The 13,036-nt window shown below is 53.4% G+C and overlaps 1 protein-coding gene across 1 annotated transcript in view; it reads right to left on the bottom strand.

Annotated features, from left to right (window-relative positions):
• Window positions 1-2,142: 2,142 nt before the first annotated feature.
• Window positions 2,143-13,036, bottom strand: part of LOC124017976 (centrosomal protein of 192 kDa-like) — a 69,233-nt gene continuing 58,339 nt past the window's right edge. Inside the window, 6 exon segments of the mRNA XM_046333220.1 lie at window positions 2,143-2,816; window positions 5,965-6,023; window positions 6,128-6,254; window positions 6,339-6,821; window positions 8,794-8,909; window positions 11,429-11,548. Of these exon segments, the coding sequence (XP_046189176.1) occupies window positions 2,684-2,816; window positions 5,965-6,023; window positions 6,128-6,254; window positions 6,339-6,821; window positions 8,794-8,909; window positions 11,429-11,548 (1,038 nt within the window). The 3' untranslated portion in view covers window positions 2,143-2,683.

The following is a 13,036-nucleotide window of genomic DNA, read 5'->3' as shown; positions in this document are numbered from 1 at the left end:
ATTATAGTCTGACTACATGTAGGAGGAGTCTCTGCACTCTACTGTATTATAGTCTGACTACATGTAGGAGTCTCTGCACTCTACTGTATTATAGTCTGACTACATGTAGGAGTCTCTGCACTCTACTGTATTATAGTCTGACTACATGTAGGAGTCTCTGCACTCTACTGTATTATAGTCTGACTACATGGAGGAGTCTCTGCACTCTACTGTATTATAGTCTGACTACATGGAGGAGTCTCTGCACTACTGTATTATAGTCTGACTACATGGAGGAGTCTCTGCACTCTACTGTATTATAGTCTGACTATATGGAGGAGTCTCTGCTTTTTGTTTGAAGTTTTAGCTAAAACAAAGTCTCAGAATACATATAAAATATAAATATTCATCTCTGTCCAGTTATTTAACATCTACATTGCAAAAACATAAAAAGCGAGCAAAATGTTTGACAAATCTTTATTTGATCAAGTTCATTTAAAAATCACAATAACATAAAATATAAACCATGTGCTTTTTAAAAGCGTGTGCCATTTCTAATAGAAAACCAAAGTAGGGAACAACGATTGAGTTGATGGTGGAAAACCTCCTCTTGGCCCAGCACAGAGATTACTCTGAAAAGTTCATCAGTAGGTCCACTGACCAAAACCCCATGTAAACCCTGTCACATGACATCAGCCATGCCAACTCTCTTCAAGTTGTACTGGGCATCAAATTCAGTCAAATGTTTCTAGTCTGCTAGCTCTATGCAGACCCCCAGAGGATAGGCTATAGAGCTGTAGTCTGCTCTACGCAGACCCCCAGAGGATAGGATATAGAGCTGTAGTCTGCTCTATGCAGACCCCCAGAGGATAGGATATAGAGCTGTAGTCTGCTCTACGCAGACCCCCAGAGGATAGGATATAGAGCTGTAGTCTGCTCTATGCAGACCCCCAGAGGATAGGATAGAGCTGTAGTCTGCTCTACGCAGACCCCCAGAGGATAGGCTATAGAGCTGTAGTCTGCTCTACGCAGACCCCCAGAGGATAGGCTATAGAGCTGTAGTCTGCTCTACGCAGACCCCCAGAGGATAGGCTATAGAGCTGTAGTCTGCTCCATTCAGACCCCCAGAGGATAGGATATAGAGCTGTAGTCTGCTCTATGCAGACCCCCAGAGGATAGGATATAGAGCTGTAGTCTGCTAGCTCTACGCAGACCTCCAGAGGATAGGATATAGAGCTGTAGTCTGCTAGCTCTATGCAGACCCCCAGAGGATAGGATATAGAGCTGTAGTCTGCTAGCTCTATGCAGACCCCCAGAGGATAGGATATAGAGCTGTAGTCTGCTAGCTCTATGCAGACCCCCAGAGGATAGGATATAGAGCTGTAGTCTGCTAGCTCTATGCAGACCCCCAGAGGATAGGATAGAGCTGTAGTCTGCTAGCTCTACGCAGACCCCCAGAGGATAGGATAGAGATGTAGTCTGCTAGCTCTATGCAGACCCCCAGAGGATAGGATATAGAGCTGTAGTCTGCTCCATTCAGACCCCCAGATAGGATATAGAGCTGTAGTCTGCTCCATTCAGACCCCCAGAGGATAGGATATAGAGCTGTAGTCTGCTCCATTCAGACCCCCAGAGGATAGGATAGAGATGTAGTCTCCTAGCTCTATGCAGACCCCCAGAGGATAGGATATAGAGCTGTAGTCTGCTAGCTCTACGCAGACCCCCAGAGGATAGGATAGAGCTGTAGTCTGCTAGCTCTACGCAGACCCCCAGAGGATAGGATAGAGCTGTAGTCTGCTAGCTCTACGCAGACCCCCAGAGGATAGGATAGAGCTGTAGTCTGCTAGCTCTACGCAGACCCCCAGAGGATAGGATAGAGCTGTAGTCTGCTAGCTCTACGAGACCCCAGAGGATAGGATAGAGCTGTAGTCTGCTAGCTCTACGCAGACCCCAGAGGATAGGATAGAGCTGTAGTCTGCTAGCTCTACGCAGACCCCCAGAGGATAGGATAGAGCTGTAGTCTGCTAGCTCTACGCAGACCCCCAGAGGATAGGATAGAGCTGTAGTCTGCTAGCTCTATGCAGACCCCCAGAGGATAGGATAGAGCTGTAGTCTGCTAGCTCTACGCAGACCCCCAGAGGATAGGATAGAGCTGTAGTCTGCTAGCTCTACGCAGACCCCCAGAGGATAGGATATAGAGCTGTAGTCTGCTAGCTCTATGCAGACCCCCAGAGGATAGGATAGAGCTGTAGTCTGCTAGCTCTACGCAGACCCCCAGAGGATAGGATATAGAGCTGTAGTCTGCTAGCTCTACGCAGACCCCCAGGAGTGGAACCAATGAGACGTTGCCAGGAGTGGAACCAATGAGACAGTGCACTGCTTCAGGTCCGGCATCATCTTGAGATTAGGGTGCTATATTGGACAAAGGCTTCATAGTTCATTCTTCCGTATGACCTTCAGCAGTGCTCCAGTACGGGCCACACTACAGATGCAGTGACCCAGCAGTCCTCACTGACCCAGAGCAGCAGTCCTCACTGACCCAGAGCAGCAGTCCTCACTGACCCAGAGCAGCAGTCCTCACTGACCCAGAGCAGCAGTCCTCACTGACCCAGACCAGCAGTCCTCACTGACCCAGACCAGCAGTCCTCACTGACCCAGACCAGCAGTCCTCACTGACCCAGACCAGCAGTCCTCACTGACCCAGTCAGGGCAGGGCCTCACCAGTCAGCTGGATAGCGATGTTTCCACTGGTATCCGTCTGAACCAACAGCAGGCTGGAGTGGTTTCCAGTTACAACCGGCTTGAACTGGACTGGCAGGTGGATGTAGCGTTGGGATCTGGAGGGCAGAGAAAAACAGGAAGAAATCAAAACATGGACTAAGTATGTACGGGTTCGCAGACGACACGGACAGAGAGGCAGACGACACGGACAGAGAGGCAGACGACACGGACAGAGAGGCAGACGACACGGACAGAGAGGCAGACGACACGGACAGAGAGGCAGACGACACGGACAGAGAGGCAGACGACACGGACAGAGAGGCAGACGACACGGACAGAGAGGCAGACGACACGGACAGAGAGGCAGACGACACGGACAGAGAGGCAGACGACACGGACTGAGAGGCAGACGACACGGACTGAGAGGCAGACGACACGGACAGAGAGGCAGACGACACGGACAGAGAGGCAGACGACACGGACAGAGAGGCAGACGACACGGACAGAGAGGCAGACGACACGGACAGAGAGGCAGACGACACGGACAGAGAGGCAGACGACACGGACAGAGAGGCAGACGACACGGACAGAGAGGCAGACGACACGGACAGAGAGGCAGACGACACGGACAGAGAGGCAGACGACACGGACAGAGAGGCAGACGACACGGACAGAGAGGCAGACGACACGGACAGAGAGGCAGACGACACGGACAGAGAGGCAGACGACACGGACAGAGAGGCAGACGACACGGACAGAGAGGCAGACGACACGGACAGAGAGGCAGACGACACGGACAGAGAGGCAGACGACACGGACTGAGAGGCAGACGACACGGACTGAGAGGCAGACGACACGGACAGAGAGGCAGACGACACGGACAGAGAGGCAGACGACACGGACAGAGAGGCAGACGACACGGACAGAGAGGCAGACGACACGGACAGAGAGGCAGACGACACGGACAGAGAGGCAGACGACACGGACAGAGAGGCAGACGACACGGACAGAGAGGCAGACGACACGGACAGAGAGGCAGACGACACGGACAGAGAGGCAGACGACACGGACAGAGAGGCAGACGACACGGACAGAGAGGCAGACGACACGGACAGAGAGGCAGACGACACGGACAGAGAGGCAGACGACACGGACTGAGAGGCAGACGACACGGACAGAGAGGCAGACGACACGGACAGAGAGGCAGACGACACGGACAGAGAGGCAGACGACACGGACTGAGAGGCAGACGACACGGACTGAGAGGCAGACGACACGGACTGAGAGGCAGACGACACGGACTGAGAGGCAGACGACACGGACTGAGAGGCAGACGACACGGACTGAGAGGCAGACGACACGGACTGAGAGGCAGACGACACGGACTGAGAGGCAGACGACACGGACTGAGAGGCAGACGACACGGACTGAGAGGCAGACGACACGGACTGAGAGGCAGACGACACGGACTGAGAGGCAGACGACACGGACTGAGAGGCAGACGACACGGACTGAGAGGCAGACGACACGGACTGAGAGGCAGACGACACGGACTGAGAGGCAGACGACACGGACTGAGAGGCAGACGACACGGACTGAGAGGCAGACGACACGGACTGAGAGGCAGACGACACGGACTGAGAGGCAGACGACACGGACTGAGAGGCAGACGACACGGACTGAGAGGCAGACGACACGGACTGAGAGGCAGACGACACGGACTGAGAGGCAGACGACACGGACTGAGAGGCAGACGACACGGACAGAGAGGCAGACGACACGGACAGAGAGGCAGACGACACGGACAGAGAGGCAGACGACACGGACAGAGAGGCAGACGACACGGACAGAGAGGCAGACGACACGGACAGAGAGGCAGACGACACGGACAGAGAGGCAGACGACACGGACAGAGAGGCAGACGACACGGACAGAGAGGCAGACGACACGGACTGAGAGGCAGACGACACGGACAGAGAGGCAGACGACACGGACTGAGAGGCAGACGACACGGACTGAGAGGCAGACGACACGGACTGAGAGGCAGACGACACGGACTGAGAGGCAGACGACACGGACTGAGAGGCAGACGACACGGACTGAGAGGCAGACGACACGGACTGAGAGGCAGACGACACGGACTGAGAGGCAGACGACACGGACTGAGAGGCAGACGACACGGACTGAGAGGCAGACGACACGGACTGAGAGGCAGACGACACGGACTGAGAGGCAGACGACACGGACTGAGAGGCAGACGACACGGACTGAGAGGCAGACGACACGGACTGAGAGGCAGACGACACGGACTGAGAGGCAGACGACACGGACTGAGAGGCAGACGACACGGACTGAGAGGCAGACGACACGGACTGAGAGGCAGACGACACGGACTGAGAGGCAGACGACACGGACTGAGAGGCAGACGACACGGACTGAGAGGCAGACGACACGGACTGAGAGGCAGACGACACGGACTGAGAGGCAGACGACACGGACTGAGAGGCAGACGACACGGACTGAGAGGCAGACGACACGGACTGAGAGGCAGACGACACGGACTGAGAGGCAGACGACACGGACTGAGAGGCAGAGACACGGACTGAGAGGCAGACGACACGGACTGAGAGGCAGACGACACGGACTGAGAGGCAGACGACACGGACTGAGAGGCAGACGACACGGACTGAGAGGCAGACCAACACAGTGACCTGCTGTCCAGACACTCTCAGACCCAGAGCCTGACCTACACAGTGACCTGCTGTCCAGACACTCTCAGGCCCAGAGCCTGACCTACACAGTGACCTGCTGTCCAGACACTCTCAGGCCCAGAGCCTGACCTACACAGTGACCTGCTGTCCAGACACTCTCAGACCCAGAGCCTGACCTACACAGTGACCTGCTGTCCAGAGCCTGACCTACACAGTGACCTGCTGTCCAGACACTCTCAGGCCCAGAGCCTGACCTACACAGTGACCTGCTGTCCAGACACTCTCAGGCCCAGAGCCTGACCTACACAGTGGCCTGCTGTCCAGACACTCTCAGACCGACCCCTCTGAGTTTCCACAGCATTAGCAGCAGGAAGTCACACTCAGGTTACACACACAGCACCAATCACAGCCTTTCAGTACATCATAGCCTGGTCTCAGACCTGGTTGTGCAGTCTTGGTCAACTTCTATGGTCATTGTCTAGCTCTGTGGCCAGGCTAACCAGGACACTGATTACAGAAGAGGAATGACAGGCACAAAGCGGCGTGGACTCACCTTAGGGAATATTTGGAATGCTTGATGTGGAAGGGCTCTTTAGGGGTTAGGAACATCAGCTGCAACATCAGACAAGCTCAACATCAAATCCATGCAATGCAAAGCATTCTGGGTAGTTATCACATCAATCACAGTTCATGCAATTATTCTGTGTGTTGCTCACCGCATGCGTTTCCAAGGAGTTGTTTCTCATGTTGACCTTCAGTGTGCTGGTCTCCCCTACCCTGGTAGGGGGGAATGAGTAGTGGTCCTGGGGGGCGTATACCCCCCTACACAGAGCCTCCTCCTGACTGGAACACACAACATCATCCACACATTTAACATCTACCTGAACCTTCCTCCTCCATGGGGCTCTGAGCTTCCTGACCATCTACCTGAACCTTCCTCCTCCATGGTGCTCTGAGCTTCCTGAACCTTCCTCCTCCATGGGGCTCTGAGCTTCCTGAACCTTCCTCCTCCATGGGGCTCTGAGCTTCCTGAACCTTCCTCCTCCATGGGGCTCTGAGCTTCCTGAACCTTCCTCCTCCATGGCGCTCTGAGCTTCCTGAACCTTCCTCCATGGGGCTCTGATCTCCCTGAACCTTCCTCCTCCATGGGGCTCTGAGCTTCCTGAACCTTCCTCCTCCATGGGGCTCTGAGCTTCCTGAACCTTCCTCCTCCATGGGGCTCTGAGCTTCCTGAACCTTCCTCCATGGGGCTCTGATCTCCCTGAACCTTCCTCCTCCATGGGGCTCTGAGCTTCCTGAACCTTCCTCCTCCATGGGGCTCTGAGCTTCCTGAACCTTCCTCCTCCATGGGGCTCTGAGCTTCCTGAACCTTCCTCCTCCTTGGGGCTCTGAGCTTCCTGACCACTTATCCTTCAGAACAAATCAAGAGCTATATCTGAATGTTAACCAGATAGCCAGCTAGTTAGCCAGCTGACTGAATAACTAGCTGGTTAACTAGCTGGCTAACTAGTGCTCCCTGTTTTGTGATTCATCCTCCACTGTGCTCTGGACTGGAGGGTCAACCTTGTTTTTCTAGTCATCCCTAGTGAGACCTGACTGCCAGTCATCCCTAGTGAGACCTGACTGCCAGTCATCCCTAGTGAGACCTGACTGCCAGTCATCCCTAGTGAGACCTGACTGCCAGTCATCCCTAGTGAGACCTGACTGCCAGTCATCCCTAGTGAGACCTGACTGCCAGTCATCCCTAGTGAGACCTGACTGCCAGTCATCCCTAGTGAGACCTGACTGCCAGTCATCCCTAGTGAGACCTGACTGCCAGTCATCCCTAGTGAGACCTGACTGCCAGTCATCCCTAGTGAGACCTGACTGCCAGTCATCCCTAGTGAGACCTGACTGCCAGTCATCCCTAGTGAGACCTGACTGCCAGTCATCCCTAGTGAGACCTGACTGCCAGTCATCCCTAGTGAGACCTGACTGCCAGTCATCCCTAGTGAGACCTGACTGCCAGTCATCCCTAGTGAGACCTGACTGCCAGTCATCCCTAGTGAGACCTGACTGCCAGTCATCCCTAGTGAGACCTGACTGCCAGTCATCCCTAGTGAGACCTGACTGCCAGTCATCCCTAGTGAGACCTGACTGCCAGTCATCCCTAGTGAGACCTGACTGCCAGTCATCCCTAGTGAGACCTGACTGCCAGTCATCCCTAGTGAGACCTGACTGCCAGTCATCCCTAGTGAGACCTGACTGCCAGTCATCCCTAGTGAGACCTGACTGCCAGTCATCCCTAGTGAGACCTGACTGCCAGTCATCCCTAGTGAGACCTGACTGCCAGTCATCCCTAGTGAGACCTGACTGCCAGTCATCCCTAGTGAGACCTGACTGCCAGTCATCCCTAGTGAGACCTGACTGCCAGTCATCCCTAGTGAGACCTGACTGCCAGTCATCCCTAGTGAGACCTGACTGCCAGTCATCCCTAGTGAGACCTGACTGCCAGTCATCCCTAGTGAGACCTGACTGCCAGTCATCCCTAGTGAGACCTGACTGCCAGTCATCCCTAGTGAGACCTGACTGCCAGTCATCCCTAGTGAGACCTGACTGCCAGTCATCCCTAGGGAGACCTGACTGCCAGTCATCCCTAGGGAGACCTGACTGCCAGTCATCCCTAGGAGACCTGACTGCCAGTCATCCCTAGGGAGACCTGACTGCCAGTCATCCCTAGTGAGACCTGACTGCCAGTCATCCCTAGTGAGACCTGACTGCCAGTCATCCCTAGTGAGACCTGACTGCCAATCATCCCTAGTGAGACCTGACTGCCAGTCATCCCTAGTGAGACCTGACTGCCAGTCATCCCTAGGGAGACCTGACTGCCAGTCATCCCTAGGGAGACCTGACTGCCAGTCATCCCTAGGGAGACCTGACTGCCAGTCATCCCTAGGGAGACCTGACTGCCAGTCATCCCTAGGGAGACCTGACTGCCAGTCATCCCTAGGGAGACCTGACTGCCAGTCATCCCTAGGGAGACCTGACTGCCAGTCATCCCTAGTGAGACCTGACTGCCAGTCATCCCTAGTGAGACCTGACTGCCAGTCATCCCTAGTGAGACCTGACTGCCAGTCATCACTAGTGAGACCTGACTGCCAGTCATCACTAGTGAGACCTGACTGCCAGTCCTTACCCAGTCATCACTAGTGAGACCTGACTGCCAGTCATCACTAGTGAGACCTGACTGCCAGTCCTTACCCAGTCATCACTAGTGAGACCTTACTGCCAAGTCCTCACTAGTGAGACCTGACTGCCAGTCCTTACCAAGTCATCACTAGTGAGACCTGACTGCCAGTCCTTACCAAGTCATCACTAGTGAGACCTGACTGCCAGTCCTTACCCAGTCATGCCCCCATCAGCAACCGGGTCAGGTCTTCTCCTGGTCTTAAAGGCTTCAGTCTTCACCAGAGAACAGTCTGCTTCCTGAGGAGCCACTGCTGGACCAACCTTCACACCCTGAAACACACCATCATCATCATCATCATCATCATGACCACCCTCCACGCCACCGCCACCCTCCAGCCACCGTCACCCTCCAGCCACCCTCCACGCCACAGTCACCCGCCACGCCACAGTCACCCGCCACGCCTCCCTCCACGCCACAGTCACCCTCCACGCCACAGTCACCCGCCACGCCACAGTCACCCGCCACGCCACAGTCACACCTCCCTCCACGCCACACCTCCCTCCACGCCACACCTCCCTCCACGCCACACCTCCCTCCACGCCACACCTCCCTCCACGCCACACCTCCCTCCACGCCACACCTCCCTCCACGCCACACCTCCCTCCACGCCACAGTCACCCTCCACGCCACCGTATCCATGAGGGGACACCGTATCCATGAGGGGACACCGTATCCATGAGGGGACACCGTATCCATGAGGGGACACCGTATCCATGAGGGGACACCGTATCCATGAGGGGACACCGTATCCATGAGGGGACACCGTATCCATGAGGGGACACCGTATCCATTAGGGTCGTATTCATTATTCATGATGTCCTGTATCAGTCTCCTGGCAGTATAATGATGTCCTATATCAGTCTCCTGGCAGTATAATGATGTCCTATATCAGTCTCCTGGCAGTATAATGATGTCCTATATCAGTCTCCTGGCAGTATAATGATGTCCTGTAACAGTCTCCTGGCAGTATAATGATGTCCTGTAACAGTCTCCTGGCAGTATAATGATGTCCTATATCAGTCTCCTGGCAGTATAATGATGTCCTATATCAGTCTCCTGGCAGTATAATGATGTCCTATATCAGGCTCCTGGTAGTATAATGATGTCCTATATCAGTCTCCTGGCAGTATAATGATGTCCTATATCAGTCTCCTGGCAGTATAATGATGTCCTATATCAGTCTCCTGGCAGTATAATGATGTCCTATATCAGTCTCCTGGCAGTATAATGATGTCCTGTAACAGTCTCCTGGCAGTATAATGATGTCCTGTAACAGTCTCCTGGCAGTATAATGATGTCCTATATCAGTCTCCTGGCAGTATAATGATGTCCTGTAACAGTCTCCTGGCAGTATAATGATGTCCTGTAACAGTCTCCTGGCAGTATAATGATGTCCTATAACAGTCTCCTGGCAGTATAATGATGCCCTATATCAGTCTCCTGGCAGTATAATGATGTCCTATATCAGTCTCCTGGCAGTATAATGATGTCCTATAACAGTCTCCTGGCAGTATAATGATGTCCTATAACAGTCTCCTGGCAGTATAATGATGTCCTATATCAGTCTCCTGGCAGTATAATGATGTCCTGTAACAGTCTCCTGGCAGTATAATGATGTCCTGTAACAGTCTCCTGGTAGTATAATGATGTCCTATATCAGTCTCCTGGCAGTATAATGATGTCCTATATCAGTCTCCTGGCAGTATAATGATGTCCTATATCAGTCTCCTGGCAGTATAATGATGTCCTATATCAGTCTCCTGGCAGTATAATGATGTCCTATATCAGTCTCCTGGCAGTATAATGATGTCCTGTAACAGTCTCCTGGCAGTATAATGATGTCCTGTAACAGTCTCCTGGCAGTATAATGATGTCCTATAACAGTCTCCTGGCAGTATAATGATGTCCTATATCAGTCTCCTGGCAGTATAATGATGTCCTATATCAGTCTCCTGGCAGTATAATGATGTCCTATAACAGTCTCCTGGCAGTATAATGATGTCCTATAACAGTCTCCTGGCAGTATAATGATGTCCTATATCAGTCTCCTGGCAGTATAATGATGTCCTATATCAGTCTCCTGGCAGTATAATGATGTCCTATATCAGTCTCCTGGCAGTATAATGATGTCTCCTGGCAGTATAATGATATCCTATAACAGTCTCCTGGCAGTATAATGATGTCCTGTATCAGTCTCCTGGCAGTATAATGATGTCCTATATCAGTCTCCTGGCAGTATAATGATGTCCTATATCAGTCTCCTGGCAGTATAATGATGCCCTATATCAGTCTCCTGGCAGTATAATGATGTCCTATAACAGTCTCCTGGCAGTATAATGATGTCCTATATCAGTCTCCTGGCAGTATAATGGTGTCTCCTGGCAGTATAATGATGTCCTATATCAGTCTCCTGGCAGTATAATGGTGTCTCCTGGCAGTATAATGATGTCCTATAACAGTCTCCTGGTAGGATAATGATGTCCTATATCAGTCTCCTGGCAGTATAATGATGTCCTATATCAGTCTCCTGGCAGTATAATGGTGTCCTATAACAGTCTCCTGGCAGTATAATGGTGTCCTATAACAGTCTCCTGGCAGTATAATGGTGTCCTGTAACAGTCTCCTGGTAGTATAATGATGTCCTATATCAGTCTCCTGGCAGTATAATGATGTCCTATATCAGACTCCTGGCAGTATAATGATGTCCTATAACAGTCTCCCGGCAGTATAATGATGTCCTATATCAGTCTCCTGGCAGTATAATGATGTCCTATATCAGTCTACCCACAGTGCCACAGAGCTGGAAGCGTATCCTGGTCTTGTGCTGAGGCTCAGCCACTGGGTGACACTCCAGGTCCCAGAACTGAGCATAGTCCCCTCGGTCCCTGGGCAGGAAGGTGATGGGCACCTGGAGGAGGAGGAGGAGATCAACACGAGGAGATCAACAGGAGACACCAACAGGAGGAGATCAACGGGAGGAGAGGAGGAGATCAACAGGAGGAGATCAACAGGAGGAGAGGAGGAGACACCAACAGGAGGAGATCAACAGGAGGAGAGGAGGAGACACCAACAGGAGGAGATCAACAGGAGGAGACACCAACAGGAGGAGATCAACAGGAGGAGAGGAGACACCAACAGGAGGAGAGGAGGAGACACCAACAGGAGGAGATCAACAGGAGGAGACACCAACAGGAGGAGATCAACAGGAGGAGAGGAGACACCAACAGGAGGAGAGGAGGAGACACCAACAGGAGGAGAGGAGGAGACACCAACAGGAGGAGATGAGGAGACACCAACAGGAGGAGATCAACAGGAGGAGAGGAGGAGACACCAACAGGAGGAGAGGAGGAGACACCAACAGGAGGAGAGGAGGAGACACCAACAGGAGGAGAGGAGGAGACACCAACAGGAGGAGAGGAGGAGACACCAACAGGAGGAGAGGAGGAGACACCAACAGGAGGAGATCAACAGGAGGAGAGGAGACACCAACAGGAGGACACCAACAGGAGGAGAGGAGACACCAACAGGAGGACACCAACAGGAGGAGATCAACAGGAGGAGATCAACAGGAGGAGAGGAGGAGACACCAACAGGAGGAGATCAACAGGAGGAGATCAATGGGAGGAGAGGAGGAGACACCAACAGGAGGACACCAACAGGAGGAGAGGAGACACCAACAGGAGGACACCAACAGGAGGACACCAACAGGAGGAGATCAACAGGAGGAGAGGAGGAGACACCAACAGGAGGAGATCAACAGGAGGAGATCAATGGGAGGAGAGGAGGAGACACCAACAGGAGGACACCAACGGGAGGAGATCAACAGGAAGAGAGGAGGAGACACCAACGGGAGGAGATCAACAGGAAGAGAGGAGGAGACCCCAACAGGAGGAGAGGAGGAGACCCCAACAGGAGGAGAGGAGGAGACACCAACAGGAGGAGAGGAGGAGACACCAACAGGAGGAGAGGAGGAGACACCAACAGGAGGAGAGGAGGAGACACCAACAGGAGGAGAGGAGGAGACACCAACAGGAGGAGAGGAGGAGACACCAACAGGAGGAGATCAACAGGAGGAGAGGAGGAGACACCAACAGGGAGGAGGAGACACCAACAGGAGGAGATCAACAGGAGGAGAGGAGGAGACACCAACAGGAGGAGATCAACAGGAGGAGAGGAGGAGACACCAACAGGAGGAGATCAACAGGAGGAGAGGAGGAGACACCAACAGGAGGAGATCAACAGGAGGAGAGGAGACACCAACAGGAGGACACCAACAGGAGGAGAGGAGACACCAACAGGAGGACACCAACAGGAGGACACCAACAGGAGGAGATCAACAGGAGGAGATCAACAGGAGGAGAGGAGGAGACACCAACAGGAGGAGATCAACAGGAGG

Source organism: Oncorhynchus gorbuscha, unplaced genomic scaffold (assembly GCF_021184085.1).
Source record: "Oncorhynchus gorbuscha isolate QuinsamMale2020 ecotype Even-year unplaced genomic scaffold, OgorEven_v1.0 Un_scaffold_360, whole genome shotgun sequence".
Lineage (NCBI taxonomy): Eukaryota > Metazoa > Chordata > Actinopteri > Salmoniformes > Salmonidae > Oncorhynchus > Oncorhynchus gorbuscha.
This window is presented reverse-complemented; position numbering and strand designations above follow the sequence as displayed.